The sequence below is a fragment of the Melospiza georgiana genome, chromosome 11, assembly GCF_028018845.1.
Source record: "Melospiza georgiana isolate bMelGeo1 chromosome 11, bMelGeo1.pri, whole genome shotgun sequence".
Taxonomy (NCBI): Eukaryota; Metazoa; Chordata; class Aves; order Passeriformes; family Passerellidae; genus Melospiza; species Melospiza georgiana.
Window position 1 is genome coordinate 16,439,093 of NC_080440.1, and position 18,287 is coordinate 16,457,379.

At 47.9% G+C, this 18,287-nt stretch overlaps 2 protein-coding genes across 3 annotated transcripts in view; one reads left to right on the top strand and one right to left on the bottom strand.

Annotated features, from left to right (window-relative positions):
- Positions 1 to 1,559: 1,559 nt before the first annotated feature.
- Positions 1,560 to 10,375, bottom strand: CISH (cytokine inducible SH2 containing protein). Its single transcript, XM_058031897.1, has 3 exons — positions 9,721 to 10,375; positions 4,977 to 5,200; positions 1,560 to 4,502 (listed from the first exon to the last, which is right to left on the bottom strand). Exons 1-3 carry the CDS (start codon positions 9,765 to 9,767, stop codon positions 4,000 to 4,002), a joined length of 774 nt encoding a protein of 257 aa, XP_057887880.1. The 5' UTR covers positions 9,768 to 10,375; the 3' UTR covers positions 1,560 to 3,999.
- Positions 10,376 to 17,709: 7,334 nt separating this feature from the next.
- The window catches only part of MAPKAPK3 (MAPK activated protein kinase 3), a 46,500-nt gene continuing 45,922 nt past the window's right edge, over positions 17,710 to 18,287 (top strand). The window contains exon 1 of one of the 2 annotated variants that reach the window (XM_058032146.1): positions 17,710 to 17,790. The gene's annotated coding sequence lies outside the window, so the exon portion shown is untranslated. Of the gene's footprint in view, positions 17,791 to 17,871; positions 18,151 to 18,287 lie in introns of those variants that run through there. The other variant, XM_058032147.1, reaches the window with a different exon arrangement.

The window sequence follows — 18,287 nt, forward strand, 5'->3', positions numbered from 1 at the left end:
TGCAGCTGTACTGCAGTGCAGGTAAAGGCCAGTGTGCACTGCCATGAATGCTCCTGGTTCCAGAGATGTGGAACTCAACTGTAAAAATCAGCTCAGTGTGCACAGAGGTTTGGCACAGGAGTTTTCAGAACATGAACCTGGTTTCTTTAAGGAAATGTGCTTTAAGGAAGGTGTAGGAGTGGGAGTTGTTAAGGTAACAGCTGATGAGGTAAAAGTGTGTGTGACTGCAGCTCTGAACCAGCCTGGCTCATGCCAATCACCTCCACCTTCAGCCTCTGCAAAGGAAACAGCAAGGTTTCCTATGTGCACTCAGAGGAAGAGTTTAGCCCAGCTAAGAAATTAGGAAATTACTCAATAATGTGTCAGAAATGTTACAGTTTTCTTTCCAGGTTTTTCCTGGGTTTGCAAAGTCTCTTTTTAAAGATGGATGCAGCTTTTCCTTCTTTTGTTTTCATTTTTTCCTTCTTTTGTTTTCATGTTTCCACTTATTTTGTTTTGCTTCTACCCTGTGTAGTTCTCTTTCCATATTTCCTGTTAAACCACGTGTGATGTGATTGTTTTTGTTTAACAATTTGATCTGGAACAAATTATGGCATTGCCAACATTTCCTGTTTGGTGTGCAATAGAAATCTATCCATGCCCTCACATTGATGAGATTGTGGAAATATTTGTTAGGGAATGCCAGCTCCATGGCTGGCATAGGAAGCACAGCACATGCTTCAGGAATACTTTAAAGCAGTATTTTCAACTTTTAAGCAGTATTTTCAACTTTGAAGCCAGCGGATTCACAGAGGGAGAAGGATTGGAGAGGAACTAGTTCAGGTTGTTGGTGTTTTTTTTTCTGGGTGTGTTTTCCATTTTGCAGTAGCTGGGAGCACATTATGCTGGCTTTGGGCAGGATGGGGGACATCTCTTGGGCATCTCTCCTGGAAGAGGAGCATGGAGACACCACAGTGGAGTCACCTCCCAGTAGTGGCATTGCCACAGTGTGTTCCCTGTGTTTCAGAAGCTGGACAGATGGGGTGTCCTCTGGCTCCCTCTGACATTACAGGGCAGATCCAGTCCCTGTGGTTTCCCCACCTGCTGTCTGGTGTCTCAGGTGATGTGAAAGGGCCACACCACAGGTACAGGGACACTGCAGCCCAATGGCCCTGGAAAAGGGGACAATGGATCTGCCCTGGATCTCCCACCCAAAGCATCATCTGCCCACTTATGTTCTGCCTTCTTCCCCCTGCATTGTATTGGTTTTCTATGGCACACAGAAACAATACAAGAATCATTCCTGTGTTCTTCCACATCATTAAAATATGTGCCTTCAGTCCTTATTAATGTGGGACTTGGGATCTGCTGCTGCTCATCTGTGAGAGCAGGCCCATACTGAGGATTTTGGTGTTTATTCTCCCAGTATCTGAAGAGCCTTCTTTATGTTGAAACCCTTATTGTCTTGTTTAAAAAAAATTATCAAGAGTTTGCCCTGTGTTCTTGGAGAGGATGTGTCTAAACAGAAAATTAATTCATCCATTTGGATTTTACCAAAGACTTTGAGTGGCTTTAAAGTATATTTAAAATGTTTATTTAAAATCCAGAGTCAAATAATTTTTAACAAACTGTCTCAAGATAGAAGAAACTGACTTTTTGGAGTAACTGTATTGTTTATTTGTTGTATTGCAGTAGCACCTAGAGATCCCTACTGTGCTAAATGCAGAACAAACACAGAACAGAGCTGGTCCCTGCCCATGGGAGCTCACAGCTTTCAGTGTGGGCTCAGCAGGAGCTCCTGGGCTCTCTTGGGGCAGTGAGTCAAACCCACAGCTTGGCCTCCCCACCACCCCCAACAGAGAACAGATCAAGTAGGAGGCAAGTTTCAGAGAGCTGAAGAACCTGCCCTCTCCTGCTGTACACTTCTCCAAGTGACTTTTCCCAAGCTGTAGTTAGCAGGCCTGTGGCTGAGCTGTGTGGGCTCCCTGAGATCACTGCTGCTCCTCAGAGAGCCGTGGTTTCCTTGTTCCCAGTGTCCTCAGGCAGATAGAGGTGTTTGGATAAAAGGAAGCCTTTTCAGTGGTTTATCATTTATATTATTTTTTTAAAGTTTTCCTTTTTTTGCCTTCTAAATTTTCATTGTCATTCAGTACCTTTCCATGGTTGCTGCCATAGAGGGGAAGGAGATACCAAAAAGCAAACCTGACATCACACATGCACACTGTCAATCATCAAAGTATCAAAAACAAAGCTTGCAACAGCACAAACTTGTATAAATGTGGAAAGGAAAAAAAAGGACACTGACTAAGCACATCAGGCCATCTTGTCCCTTTTGGCAGCTTTAAGATAGGGTGGAAGAAACTCACCCATTTTTTGAGCTTGTCTCCTGGGTCACCATCCCATCTTTTTCCATCTTCTTTTCTAACACTCAGCAATAGCTGGGGGTTTGTGCATTCTCATTTACAGCCTTAGAGTCCCAGGGAGGGATGAACAAGGAATCCTTCATGTTCATTCATGCTAGAACAAGTCAGGGGGTCTTAGGGGCAAAATAAGCCACATGGTCATTTCTGTCTGTTCCCTCCTCTACTCTCACTTGATGGCAAGGTGTGAAGATGATGAGATTCAGCAAATGAACAGGGAGGGGCAACTTGTGTGTGCTGGTTTGGGGCAGATCTCATCTGCTGTCTGTCCCTCCTGTGTGTAAAAGAGCAGGGGAAGAGCCATTGTGTCTCATCTCAGGGGGTGAAAGGGATGGGGTGTGAGAAGGAAACCCAGAGCCAAAAGCCAAATTGTGGATAACAAACATGCAAGTCAGAGCAGGGGGGAGGAGAGGTCTGGACCTTGGCAAACAGAAAGGTTGGATTGTGGTTTCCAGTGTGTGCTCCAGCCTGGAGCTGGCAGAAGCCTGTGGCCAGTGACTAATGCTGGCAGGAGCAGAGCATGCAGCAGTGTGGCATCGTGGGAGCAGGGACAGCTCTGTGGGCTGAGGTGCCTCTAAGTGTTACCCCAGAAATAAATAAATAAATATCCTGAAGCTGTGCGTGTCACTGGTGCAGCCCAGCAGAGCTGTCTCTGAGCCCCTGCTCTTGCCCTGTGTCTCAGGCAGGGTCAGGGAACAGCACTTTAAAAAACAAGCCAAACACGGGGTGCTCTGAAATTAAATCCTTCTGCCTGCATATGAGAAAATTTGGTTTCTAATTACTTGTTTTGAAATGTTTTGTCACAACCTTCCTTTGGAAATGGAGAAGATGGAAAAAAATGGGATGAGTGCTCCCTGGCCCAACCTCACTATCCAGATCTCTGTGGAAGAAGAACTTCCTCAAAGAAGTCTCCTGTCCACGTGTGATGCAGCACACATCTCTGGGAGTTCCCACTGTGCTCTGAGGTTGTGACACCCTATGTAGCTAAGGAAGAAAAAACAAATAGTCTTTACCTCTGTAGAGGTGGGTCTGGATACAGTCATCTGAGTCTCATATACCCCAGAAGCCTAGGAGAACTCGGATGTGGACTCCTGTAACCTGTCACAGGGACAGGCTCAAACAGAAGCTGTTTGGATGTGAATCCAAATCCAAATTCCCAAAGAGTTTCAGCTGCCAGTTGGCTGGGAGCCTTTATGCTATCTCTAATTCCACAAAAGAAACAAAAAAATAATAAAGTAAAAGGTGCTTTAAAAATACCATGAGGAGAGAAACTGCCATGGAAATAAATAGCAAAAATAACAACGTTAACATGTCCGGTGTCACAGCAACTCTGACATTCAAGTAGTGTGGCCGTGCCCACAGAGCTCCTCCCAGCACTGCCGGCACGGCCCGAGGGTCAGAGCTGAGCTGGTGCCCCGTGCTCACTGAAACAACCACTCCTCCCTGGGGCTGGAATGGATGTGAAGAGAAGGGGAGGGGAAAGATGGATGCAGTCTCTGCTGATAATCAGGTCTTCGCTGTGCCCGCCTTTAGTGGGACGGAGCCACAAAGTTGTGGTGGTTGTGTCTCTCGTTCCTGCCTGAGACAGAAGGGCCGTGCTTCAGAGCTGGAAGGGATATTGCTTCAGGTATTCTGCCATCCTGCGGGGCAGGGGCAGCCGCTCCACGTCGGCCGTGCACTTGTTGATGCGCAGCCGGCACAGGTGCTGCAGGCTGGCCATGCTGTCCTTGCGGCCCAGCGGCCGCAGCAGCTTCAGGTGCACGGCGGCTGCTGCCAGCTCTTTCTGCAGGGGAGGTAGAGGAGACGGAGGCGGGTAGGGAGCCTCGCTCTTGCTTTCTGTTGTGCAGGACAGGACGTAGTGCTGGATGAGGCTGACCACGTCAGGGAAGGCCAGGATGCGAGGTTTGCTCAGGTAGTTGGAGTCCAGGCGGAACTTGCCGTCGGTGTACTCGATGCGCACATTGGTGGGCCCGCGGTTGGTCTTGACGGACAGCGTGAACAGGTAGCTGGGGTGGGTGCTGTCCCTCACCAGGAAGGTGCCCTCAGGCATCTTCTGCAGGTGCTGCTTGGCCTCGCTGGCGGTGATGGAACCCCAGTACCAACCTGGAAAAACATCCAAGAAAGAATTTGTTAGGGAAAGAATATATCCGAGGACTGGCAGTATATTTAGGGAAGCCTTGAAGACAACCACGTTAAGGGCCTGGGAAGCAGAGCCAGAGTTGGCAAGACCTTCACAAATTAAGACCAAGTCCTAAAGGTTTCCTGCCTATGCTTGCCATTGCTGTGCTGGGGCTTGGGATGAGGCTGGCGGCTGCTGCAGCAGCTGCAGTTTACAGAGAAAAAGCAATCTGCTTTTTGCAATTCCTTCTCCCAATTTAGTTACAAAAGACAAAGTAATAAATTAGTTCATGATGTATAGAGACTGCAGATACATTTGCTGTGTGCACAAGAGCCAACCATCCACACAGGAACCAGGTTCCTGTCTGAAGTGGGATCAGGAGATTCTTCCTGGTGCTCAGATCATGGAGTTGGGTCCCTGCACCCTTCTGACCCTGTGACTTTGCAATTGAGTCTTACCAGATTCTCGCAGGTAGGAGAAGGTTTTTGCAATGCAGAGAAGGTCTTCTTCAGGGTCCCGTGTCTGAGGTGGGTTGCTGTCTGGAACTGGAGCTGCCAGGGCAGGCGCAGACTCCTCCTGGAAGGCCATAACTGGGAGAGGCTGCATGATGGGCTCTGACAATTCCTCAATGCCCCTGAGTGACACTCTCCTGATCTTTTCCTCCGCCAGCAAAGGATGAGGTCTGAAATGAAAGGCACACTGTGCTATTTCTCCTTGCCTCGAGATCAGTTGCAGGGTCTGTTGAGTGCATGCTACATTATACAACGTGTTATGTTTTACAAACAGATCCTCACCATTGTTTCTGAGAGAGGCAAGGGAGGAGGAAGGAACACAGCTTTTAAAGATGAGCCCTTAGAAACAGCAACAGTGAGTTTGCCTCTTTGGTCTTATGGAAGGTGGTCAGTCTTGCAATTTACAATGATTTTGAATCTGAAATTTTTAGATGTTGCCTTTTAATATGTAGTTTCAGGGGCAGTAAGGTTTATGACAGCATTACGGCTTCAGTTACATGATTACAGTGTTGGAGCATTTCTGTTTCTGCCAGGGGGATTGTCATTTACTGCAATATAATTAGAAGCAGAATTGGGAATAGCTTAGGTTGTGTCCTACCCACTTGCTGCTCAAGGATGACCTGATCCTAAATGAATCTGTCAGAACTCAGAGTGAGCTGATCACATAGAGAACAGTGAGAATTCTTGTTTTAGCCAAGCCTGTGCACTACACCCACCCCAGTGTTCAGCAGCTTGATGAGGAGTCAGTGTGGCTGTAATCCCTGCAGGACTGCAGGAGGAGGCTCTGCCATGGCCAGGCTGCTAGAACACGTATTCCCCAAGTGGTGAAGCTATTCAGCATCTAAATGCATTTTCACAGAGCTGGAGCTCTCATGGGTCATGGGTGCTCCTCCTCAGCAGCACAGGGGTTCCTAAAGGAAGGCAGAGCTCTAGGGAGGATGGATGTCAGAGGCCAGTAAAGTCTTCATTCCTAGGGAAGCTCCTGAGCAAAAATTCATTTCTGTCCCAGCGTGTGTAAGCTCTTTGCCTGTGTGTCCCCTGTCCTGCTGCATGCCCTGTGTTACGTCCCCCCACCATCCCCAACATACTTGTCTTTCAGACACTTTAAAGAGAAGATGCTTGAGAGAAATCCACTCAGTCCTCAGTGTGACACTGCCACAGCACCACTGGAGCTGACAGTGATGGCACAGGGTAGAGCCACCTCCCCACATTGTTGAAGAGAAGCAGAAGGAGACTCTGAAGTCCCAAGTGCTTCCCTTCAGATCATCCTCCTTCCCTGTGCTCTGTGTGAACAGGGACACTTCAGGTACATAAATAAATGTGCTATAAACTCATCTGCACCTGATCATAGCTGCACTGCACCACCTCAAACTGCTGAGACTAAAGTATGGGACAGAGAATGGGAAGAAAGTAGATTAGGGAGGACCTGAAAGCACTTTCACACCTTGTAAGTGAGAGACATGATCAGTTCCACATCTCTGCATTTCTAAACAAACCATGGAGGTTTGGAGTAAGGTAAATTTAAATCTACAGAGAGATACTCTGGCCCTTGCAATACATAACAAACCTCCTGCTATTCTGTTGGTATTTAGGAAGGAACATTCTTTTTTTTTCCATGTGTGAAATCACATTTCACAAGAAGGATACCTGCTTGGCTTTCATGGTATCTATGTTTCTTAATTTCTATTAATGGGTAAGAAGCCAGGCTGAATAAAAGTGATTGGTGGTCCTTGTCTTCACCAGGGACCCTTGGTTGCAACACCTGCATTTTCAGGGGCTTTTGTACATCTGGATATATTTTTATACCTGGAGATCATTGTTGAAAAAGCTCCGAGTTATCTTTTAAATCCTCCTGGAGATACATTTATAGGTGTTGAGGGCTCCATTTTTCAAGATATTTGGATGTCTCCCTCTTACTGTCATAGTCTTTACAAATGCCTAGCTACCTGTCTCTTTGGGGAGAGTCCCAATTCTGCATTACCTCCCTTTTTGCACAAGGAGGACCATAAACTAGATCAGCTGCTTGGAGCATGGTGCAAATAACACCAAGGTCGTGGACTTGATCCCCATATGGGTCATTCAGAGTTGGACTCGATCATGCTTGTGAGTCCCTTTCAACTCAGAATGTTCTGTGACACTGATCCTTGCCTGTGCTGATCCTAACTACAAATTGTGCTGTGCAGGGAGGGTGTCCTGGGCCTGCTGGCACAGCAGTGTCTCTCACACCAACTGCTCCCTGAGCTGAAAATGACTGTGACTGATACTAAGGACAATCAGTCCTGCACCATTCACTCGCCAGAATTCGAATACTGCAGTCCAAGTGCCAGATCTCTCTGAACTTATTATCTCCTGGAAAATTTTTCTGGCCTACCCTTCCAGGAAGGTTTGGAACATAAAAAGAACTTTTTATAGCATGGAACTTTTTTCTTTTTATATATCAACTTCAGAGAGGAAATCAGGAATTGGCTGAGAGGCAGGGAAGGAAGGGAGAGATAGCGAAGCTACACAGGGAAATGTCTGCCATGAATCAGGAGGAAAGTTGTTTCTTTCAAGGGCCGTACCAATTCACAGTTTGGTTCTCCAAAAACCACATCAACTGTGTGAATTTGTCAGTCGATTTCTTTTACAGAGCTCATGTGCTTCAGAAGAGTTTTCCCACTGTACTCATGCTCTGCTGCCTTACACTCTGTGCCACCGGAGGCTGGAGGAGCCTGGACCCCGACAGGCACTGTGGGGATCCTTCCACCGCAGCCAGAGAAAGGCTGCCCTCACACATTTCCTATTTTCCTTCTATACCCTGGCCTTACTCCCCTGCAAAACCTCCCAGTGTGGCTGTAGGCTCAAAGGAACATGCTGGAAGAGAGGAGAAGGATTAGAAATTTCAACAGACTGGGAGGTGCTGGTGTCCTAAACAACTTTGTACATAGGCTGAAGAAAGGAAAGCTGCTGCTGGGAGCAAACTGAGCAACTCCAAGCACAGGAATGGGAGAGCAGAGGATCAGCAAGTAACAGCTTTTAACACAAGAACATTTGCAAGAGGGTTAAGAAGAGTTTGCTGGGATAAGGGCAGGTTGAAAAAGGTTTGCTGAAGTGAAAAAGTCAGCCCTTTGGTGGGGAAAAGAAAGGATTTGCAAATAGTGCTTGTGAGAGAGAAAGCAGAGGAAAGACGTGGAGAATCAGGACTGAATAGAGCAAAGTGTTCATACAACAGCTGTGAGGAGGAAGAAAACAGCCATATGAAATTTGGCATGTCTAGCTCAGAGTCTGGGTGCACTCTCCAGAGAAATAGCAAATGAACTTCCCTGTGCTTTGGCAGCCAGTGTTTCAGAAAGCCTTGGAAGGGCAAGAAAATGCAGGAGAATCAGATATGTCTGATACCATTTAATGTTAGCTTTGTAGGTACTGTGCTGATAAGCTAAACTTCATAATGCAGTATAAACAGTACAAGAAAAAATGTGGAGCCGCTCTCCCTTCCATCAGCTGCACCCCAACACTCCATTGGGAGCTTGGTCTGAATAGGATGGAGAGTATGGAGTCCAGGATATACGAAATCCTAGAGGATAATGAAAATGGAGCAATAAATGGCCTTCAAAATAGACATTAAAATGAAAACATCTACACATCTGGCTCCATAAGTTCTTGGCGGGTGAGGGAAGCAGTAGCTCTGCTGACCCTGGAGAAAAGCTTCAGATAAGGGTTTCCCAAAGGCCAAGCTGAAAACTGAACTCCCTTTGCCATGGCTATAGGAACTGCAGCTGCAGACTGAAAATAAGAGTGAAAACAAACTGCTCACATAGTAGGAAAGTAGTGGTAAACACAAGCTCTGCTTGTCTGTGGGACAGATTTGGCAGGGGAAATGGCAGGAGAATCCTCATGCTTTGGTCATTGCAGGCAGACAAGGAAGATTTTACTCTGAGGAAGATCCACCATACACTGGAGTGACAGGAAAATCTGACATGATGACTCAGACTGAAACAAATGCTCACAATTTCCAAGTAATGCAGCATGTGTAAAAATACCAGGTGATTCCTGCACACCAGGTATTCCTCAGCTGATAAACGAAGCTGGTCAAAGGGACACTGAAGTGGACACATCAGTACTGATACTAGAGAAGGCATTTGGATGTCACCTGTTCTCCTGAAGGCAGATGTGGAACTACCTGTGTGCCCCCTGTGGCTCTCACTGTACAGAAAGCTGGGTTTAGGTACATACACTTAAACTTACACAAAACTGACATTAATTTAGCATAAATACCTCCTTAGAAATCGACCAAAGCATCTAAACCGCAGGGAAGTTTTTCCCTGTAAGCAGTTTGATTCCAAAAGGGCTTTAGAGAGCACCTATGGTGTTGGGTTGGTGTCCGCGCTGCTGCTGCGTCCACCACACTGAACAACACACCCCAAGTAATTCTTACTCTCCCAAAGACTTTGAATACCCTGTATTCAGTTTTTCAGGAGTAGAAAGCACGGAAATCAGGAATACCCTATGGTTCCATGATTTTGGCCTTGGAATCTAAAACACGGGCACACAGTACAGACACATGAACTCAGCACTCGACTGGCCAAAGTCATTTCCATTCCATTACAGTCACACATGGCAACACACGGGAGCTGAAAAACTGTCACAGAGAACCTTCCTAATTGCAATTATCAAAGCACAGCTTTTCACAGAAGGCTGCAAAGTATCTTACCCCTGAACGCAGAGGATCATGTCACTCCCGGACCAAGGGAAAAGCATTAAGTCTTCAAGAAAGTGAGAAATTATTTCTTCTCTTCTTGCCTTCTTTGCTTCCCCAAAGCAGCGAGTTCAGCCTCTAGTTGGGGTTCACGGCGAGAGAAGACTGGCGAGTGTCAGCAAAGCCCTTGTGCAGGTTGTTTCAGACACAGCAGAAGACGAGCTGTCCGACAGACTTCAGCAACTTTGGCCAAGAAAATGCGTGCGCTCTCAGTGCTTTAGAAAAAATAATGTGTTCTTGTTCTGCTTTTCGGAAAACAGCAGCAAAAAAAAGTTTAAAAAATAACCAGAAAAAAAGGAAATTACATATATTTAAAGAGGAACTGATCTTCCTTCAGAGCACTCTGAAATAATAATAAATAGGTACCAATAAATAAGATCTCCCCGAGTGCTGCGGGAAGAGCCGGAGCAGCGACCTGTCTCAGCGCTGGCTCCGGAGAAATGAAGCTCCGTGGAAGGAGGGGTGGGGGGAGAAAAAAAAAAAAAAAAGGCAAACCTCCTTAGTAATCTTTTGTGTGTCCCTTTTAATCTGTTCCAGGAAGTGAGGAATTCCTGGAATCGTATTGTGCTCGCATCACTCTTCCTATATCAGCCACGAGGGGAGGAGGGAAAAAAAAAAAAAAGCGAAGGTATAAATAGCTGTGTCCAGCAGGGCCGCGTCCATGCTGCCATGGCCGGGGAAGGGAGGGAGGGGAGGGAGGGAGCCCTCCCGGCGGTGGGGTGGGCAGGCAGGGCTGGGGCTGGGGGAGGGAGGGAGGGGGAGCCGTGCGGAGCCGCCGCCGCGCGTGTTCGCAGAAACGCCTTTGATCCATTTCCAAGAACTTTCCAGGAACGCGGGGCCGCCGCTGCCAATGGGCGCCGCCGCCGCATGCGCGGGGCCCGCCCGGGGCGGGGCGGGCAGCGCCCACCGCCTCCTGCCCGGCCTTAGAGCTCGGCTCCCTTTATGTTCCCGCAGCTGTGTGTTCTTTTCCTTCCACTTGTTTTTAAGCATTTGGTGTTGTGCGGTGTTTCATGCCTCCTCTCCCCGGCGGTTCGGTATCCTCCCCGAGCTGGTGGCGCCTCTCCGGCTCGCTGGAGCACCGGGGCAGGGCAAGGCCGTGGGGCTGGAGGGGTAAACAGGGACTGACGGGGGCAATTTCCAGTGAAACCTGGGGAGTAAGAGAAGGATGTGCTGCAGGGTCTGCTACTCTGGGCAGCCATTGTGTGGTTGTCACGCTGCATAGGTTGTCTTATTAAGGTTGTCTTGGTCACCTGGGAGTCTCCTGTGAATCAGGTATCAGCTCAGCAAAGTCTCCTGGAGAAGGCTACACCACCACGGTTTTGTCCTGCATTTACAGAACATTGTCGAGTTAAAATCTGGCAACCCACAAGGAAATATTTCGGGTTTTTTTAGGGTTATTGAACCTTTTATTTTTGAACACTTTATAACAAAAGCTTGATTGCTTTTGTCTTTTCCTGCCACGAGTTTCCACCTCTTCTCTTATTATAGGTAAGAGATAATGAGAGTGGTCTGCCTGCCTACCGCCTCCATTGGAGTAGGTCGAATACTTAAAAATATTAGTCATCATTGTGCCATTCAGAACATTCAGGAGTGGATGGGCCGGGAGCAGAGGGGAAGGCAGGATGCTGATAAGGGTAAGATTAGAAGGGTGGTTCCCTTCACGGGAATGAGCCTGAGAGGAGGCAGGCTGTGTTCAGCTCCTGACTCAGGCTTTCACTCCCTACAGTTTCATTTGGCAGCTCCTCAGCTTCCTGCACACTTCATCCGTTTTCTGTCCTGAATCAGGGGCAGTGCAGTAATGAGTGCTGCTAATAATACCCAGCTATGCGAAGAGAGAGGTGCTGAGGGCCATCCAAGTACCCCGAGTCTGTCCATCCATCTAAGTACTCTAAGGGCCATCTCAAAGGGGTGGGAATGTCAGCCTGCAGGCACTCCTTGATCAGTTTGCTTCTGAGCCTGACAGACTTTAGCTCACACTTCCTCTGCATGTGTGTAAATTCACAGGGGAGGCGAGGGCCTGGAAGAGGAATTTCAGTCCTCACCTTTCCTGTGCACAGCAAGCACAACATTCAGACAATCGTTCGGAGGGCCCTTTGTAGCCCTGGCTCAGGGTTGCAGAGGACACCTGCGTGCCTGTGCCCCTTCAACATCTAAATCCGAGCTTGTTTATACCTTCTGTCAGTGGTGCAGCAGCACGATGGATTTGAACAGATCTAGAGGTGGGAGCAGCTCTCGTCTCCGGCAAACCACAGTGAACCTACACGTTCAGAAGGTATTTAAATTATCGTCAGCCTCGGGGGGGACGCTGAGATCCCAGCTTGGTGTGCCGGCAGGAGCGCTGCAGCCCGGCTCCGGCATTGAGGAGCTGTCTGCATCTTTTTTTCACTTAGAATTGGGCTCCATCTAGCGATCCTCGCCTGGAGGAGGCGTTTAATGCAGGCTCTGTGCTGGGGGCTGAGCAGCCATGTGGGTCTCGGGCGCAGGGAAGGCACGCTCAGTACTGTGCAAAGGAACATCCCCGCAGAAGCGGGGGCCGCGCTGCCCAGTGCTCCCAGTGCCCGTCCCGCTCTCCCGCACTGGTTTTCCAGCCGCAGTCACCGCCCCGAACCGCTCTGCTCACGGTGCTGCCGGACCCGGAGAGACGGGCATTGTCTCCCAGTATCCGATGGGTGTGCGCATCAATGAAAGGAGATTACACTTGTACTGGAAACTCCTTTAGGGGACCACCTCAAAAAAATATTCAGGCTAATGCCTGGGCGGTTTTATCTAGGAAATCTGATTGAAGTCAGGGGTACTCAGCGCTGCTTCATCACTCGACATGAACGTTGTGCTCATTGGCACTTCTCGGGCACAGGGCAATGCCCCAAGAGAGAAACAGCACAGTGTGCCCGATGTGCCAGTGTCCCAGGCCCTGCACAGTCAATATCAAGTGCTGCCATTCGCACAAATTAATTGTTTAAAGCCAGTTTATATTCATATAAATGACTTTCCAGAGTACCATCTTGAATAATAAGGACATTACAGATGAAGTAGCAAGAAATCTTGTTGAGTGATATCATTGAATGCTAGGCTTTAGTTATGAAAGGCGTCAAAGAAAGCTTAAAGCTCGGAATAAAGGCAGGCAAGAAAATCCAGAAATAGTGAGGCAGTAAGTCCCTCAAGAAAGTTCACTGACACAACAGCACCATCTGCTGCTAAGTGTGTGCTTGGGAAAACCGGTGCCCAGAGCCCCTTCCCACTGCAGGTGTTACACGACTTCTTCTGGGCATTTGGACATTCCTGTGATCTTGCAGAGTTGGTGTAAATGAAAAGTGACATCCAGAATTGTAACTCTTGAGAGGGGTCTGTGTGTCTGGAGACTTGGTTTACCTTCACCAGAGCTTGAAAGACTGAAAGTCACCCCTTTGGTTACTGCCTGGCCCTTACCCTGAGCTGTAGTGTAACAAACCCCAGTGAGTGACCCAACGTTACCAAGAACAGCAGCTGTTCCTTGTTTAGAGGGGCCAGCTCGTTATTCGAGCAGGACACACCAATTCCTGTAATCGACAACAGGTGGTGCATTTAATGGTGTGGTTTTGATTTCCCAACCGGGTGAGTAACAATGGAGGAGTCTCCAGGGTGTGGGTGAGCTGTGCCATGGATACAGGGACATCTGAGCTGGCTCCATGAGAAGTAGGATGTGCAGAAAGGAATGGGTTTTATTTCAAGCTGTGGAAAAATACCCTGGGTTATTAGAAGGAGCTCAGCATATTTGTGGTCCTGAGGCTTGTGGCACATGGTGACCTAGAAGGTGATGGCACTGTGGCATTTGCTAGGAGTTTTGGTGCTTGATTCGAATGCTGCAAAAATTGTATTGCTGAGTGATCTGGAAGGCCACCCCAGGACTACCAGGTAATGCTGTCATACCCATTAGTTGCAGGATGTTTCAGTGAAAGAGATTAATTTCTTCTGCTCCACTGCAGCATAAAATGAAGCACCATCTCCTGTAGACAGATTAGAAGATTTTTTTTATACTTTTGATTTATGATTCTTCTGCAAAAAAAAAATGTGTCTTTTTTTTCATATGTGCTGAAAGGGAAATGTCCAGCTGGTATCTCTCTGACTCCCCCATCAATAAACTGTGGAGGAACATAGATGGAGCCTCCCAAAACCTTCTCAATGACCAAGACAAGGTACCTGTAATAGGGTATCTGAAGCCAGGCATGAAAAAGCAGCTTTTCTATCCTCGTCTGCGTTTCTGTTGGAAAATACCTGCTATGTGCTAACATGGAGGAATTAATCTTGAGGAACAAAGTCAGCTGCTAGGACAGGCTCTCCACATGGTGAGAGTGGTGTTCTTGAGACTTCTGTTTCCTTAACTAGAAGCTGCTTCATGGCCAGAATTTTAATTCCTCCTGGAAACCATGCTATAATCCCATGGACACAAGGATAGGGGGTGCTGAGACTAAAAGAGAAGTTGTTTAGCCACAAAGCATCAGTAAAGATCATTGCCTATGAAAGAGCTTTATAAACCTGGTTTTGTGTCAGCCAGGAGAGAAAAGAGCCAGGCTGTTTGCTGATGAGCTTTTTGAGTTTGGTTTTTTTTGTGCCTTTTTGATAAGTCTGAGACAGACACCTCCAGAGCAGAGCCAAAAGACAGGCTAAAAAACATGCATATAGTTTGTGTTCCAGACCACTGTGTACATGACAGTCTAAACTGAAGATCCTACAAGAGACTGCTTTTGTTCTCCTTCTTATCAAAATGTTACTCTGTAGAGCTGCCCTTTCTTTCTTTTAATATCACAGCTGCAGTTTCTGAAGAACTTCCTGGGGGATTTAATAAGGTTGTTGCAACCGCCCAACCAGACAAAGCCGTGTCCTCACTTCAACCTGACAGTACAGAGGATTTTCTCTTTGGTGACATCTGTATAATGCATCCCATGAGTGTGGATTTCTCATAACAGCAGAAAAAAATAGAGAGCTGTTACTCAGACAAAGCAAAGTTTCAGAAAAACAAGTCACTAGTTTTCAGCTGATAATTTCTGTATCACAGCTATTTCCATGAAACATTGCCATCAAAGGGCTGACCACCAAGCAAAGCACTTTTCTATATAAGGAAACTGAGATCCCTGTATCATTCAGGTATCACTCCTCAAGATCTGCCACCCCTCAGAGAACATTTGATGACATCAGCTTTCCTAGCTCTCCAGATGACAGCAAATTCAGTTCCTTTCATTTTTATTGGGAAATGAGACATTTGAACGTCTGAAATGTCTTTGATCCCAGCTATTGAATTGCTACCGCCTAATAAAAAGACAGTGAAAATACCCAGCGAAACAGCCAAAATTAACCTTCTCTGTTAAAACAGAGTGGTGCTGTCTGTCTGTAAAGCAGGTATCTGTGATGTTGAAGACATGATAAAATCAGGGAGAGCATATCCAAACTGTGTGCTGGCTAAAATAAAAAGCTTCACCAGGTTAAGACACTGGTTAGAGGAAAGGGGTTGCTGCCCCTAAGCTCATTGAAAGAAGAGGACCTCGATATTTTCTCCTATAAGCTGTGGGTTTTTTTGAGACAAAGCAGGCATAACTGAGCTACACCAAATTCTCTTTTGAAATTTAAGTTGCTCTGTGTTGTTGCAGTTGGGGACTTCTGGTAAAAGTAGGATTAATGTTTAATTTACAGTGTTGAGGATTTTTGTGAAGATGAAAGAACTTTTGCTGTAGTGGGCTCTTAGCCTGTAATAGTACTGTTTTAGGGGTTTTTTTAACTTCAAAAAGCAAACATCAATAAATAAATAAAAACATCTGTTTGAGTGAAAAACATCCCCTGGCTCAAGGAGCTGCAGTGGGCCTGTCAGTGTATTCTCCATCAGCATCTCCAGAGGATGCTCATGGAGCTCCACCTGCCATGAGCACCAAGAGAGGTTTCAGGAGCTGCTTTTTATTTTGGGGTCATCCTTGTGTAGAGTGAGGCTGTCTGATACTTGGGCTGATGCTAGAAAGGCTTTTTAGGAGTTTATGGTGGTCGAAACGAGCAGAGGGTTGAAGTAAGGCCTTATTAACCATAATTCACATTGGGTTTTGCCCTGTTTAAACTTACTACTGGTTGCTAGTAAAATGATGAGCTTTGCCAAGAGCATATCCAGGCAACATCAGGTGGTGAACCCAAACAAGCTTTTCATCCAGTGAGATACTCCTCTGACTTCAAAAATGTGGTTTTTGTTGTTCCTGTTTCTATTGTCCCCGTAACTCTTCTCATCAGGAGATGGCTCATAACTGAGACATGTAGAACCAACTAATTTCACACATCCTGTCTCATTCCCTCATCTTTCTTCCTTGCTTTCCATGCACAGCTTATTTTTTTAGAAACTCATTCTTGTAATAGTTAGAGTCATAGTTTCTTAATGAAATTCCTTACTTCTGACACGCTATAGAAAATAGCAACCCCTTCAGTAGACATCTGCTTGGAATTTTTACATCATTTAATATTTCTTAGAATAGAGCCATAAATCGCCTTCTACCAGCTTCAATGTGCTAGTCAGTGTAACTCCTGCCTGCTTTGGGCAGCCGTGGGCTTTTGGGTGAGAGTTACATGGAAAAATCCAAAGCAGGGCCAGGAATGGGAGCTACAGATAGGTGTGAGCAAGTATGGTTTTCAAAATAAAAAATGCAGAAGAGAGTGGAGAGATTTAGGAGTTTTCTGAAGGGTCTGGCCCCCAGTGACTGAGTGCAGAGAAGAGAACTAATAGTTACCTGTTGCAAAGAGAAGGAAGTTACCATCCAGGACAAACAGAAAAGCAGAGACAGGGAGAAGGCATGGGAAGGAAAATCAGAGCAAGCTGGTGACCGCAGAATGATGTTATTGAAGGTTTGCAACCTGGGAGCTCACAGTTACAGATACATTTCTCTGAGACTACCACAGTGGGAGGTGATGCAGACGGCTGACAGCTAAACCTGAAAAGATTGGAAATAGCTGTTTTCCTCAGGGATTTGATTAGCCCAGAATAAGTGAACTGAATCAGGGGGCCAGGCCCTCCAGCAACTGAAGTGCTGAAAGCCTGGAAGGGAAACCTGAGGCAGAATAGCTGTAGCATCACATCACATGGTGATGTACTGCAGATCTGCATCCTGCTAAGTTGAACTACTTTTTATTCCTTGGGGAAAGGGCTCATTAGTCCTTTTAATTATTTTCCTATCTGCTAGAACTCCAGATGCTATTATGTTACGTAAAATGACAAATGTATTTTTAACTTGTAAAGCATGTGAACTTTAAGCTCCTTCCAGTGATACGAATACAGCTCCATTTCGATGCATGACTCATCTTCACATGTAGGGAAAAAAGCTCAGCATTTCACATCCCTGGAACCACACTCTGTGCACCACTGATGAGCGACAGTTGCTGTGGGAACCATCTCTTTTAGTATCCTGACTGTGCATCCGAAAGTGCCGAGAAACACTGACCGCGTCTTTGGTCGCGTTCAGTGACTGCATTAAGTGAGAGCAGCCTTCCGGTAGCCAAGCGCCTGAAGGATCACTGCCCGCTATCTCATCTCCCTGTAACAGCCCGTTTAACACAGGGTTCGGAGCGAGCGTGGCGATTCTCCCTTCCCCGAGGAGCCATCGGGGGAAGGGCCGGCGGTGCCACCGCGCGGGCGCGCTGCGGTACCAGCCCGGAGCCGCCGCCGCTGCAGCCTCATTTCCCCCCTCTAGCAGGGCCGTTTACCCCAATAAATTAATATCGTGCGGTAAATCGCCGCCCTAGATCACCTTAAAACCACCGCGGGGGTTGTTCCCCACCAGGGTTGTCCAGGGGAGCCCGAGCAGTGGAAGCTGAACACGAGGCAGCTCCCGCTCCCCTCTCGGGCCCGGCCCAGTCCGGGCCGCTTGTCGGGGCTCGGGCCGGTCCCGCCGCCGGCAGCCCGGCGCGGCTCGGGGCGGGAAGGCGGCGCGCACCTGCCCGGGGCGGCGGGGCGGACCCAGGCAGAGCCCGCCTTCCCCGAGCCGCTCCGGGAAGCCTCGGCTGGGGCCGCGCCGCCACAGGCAGGTAATGGAGCTCCGGCGTGGAGCTGCCCCCGCCCGGCTCCCGCCGCCGCCGCCCCCCGCTCTCCCGGCTTCGCCTCAAGGCTTTCCCGCCCTGCGCCGCCGCCTCAGCGCGGGGGCCTGAGCGAGCGGCCCCTCCGCTCCTGGTAACGGCGCTGCTGGCACCGGCACCCGGCCCGGGGATTCCCCTCAGGTCCCCAGCAGGACCCTCCTGGCTTTGGGAGCCACGCCATGGCATCTCCACGGACTGCAGTTTCTGGGAGGTTTGGAGGTCCCTGCCCCTAGCATGGGGACCCGGGCAATTAAAGCGCAGTCCCAGAGTTCGGTGCCTCCTCAGGCAGTGCCACTCTGGGGTTCAGTCCAGGTATTCGTGGTTCTCTTGCGCAATTTGGGAGTGTCGGGATGAGGCAGGGGACCCTTGTGAGGATTTCTATATGAAACGTTGAGGCAACAAGTGGTTGATGAGGGTTGTTGAGCTCGAAGCCTTGTTCTGTTGTACAG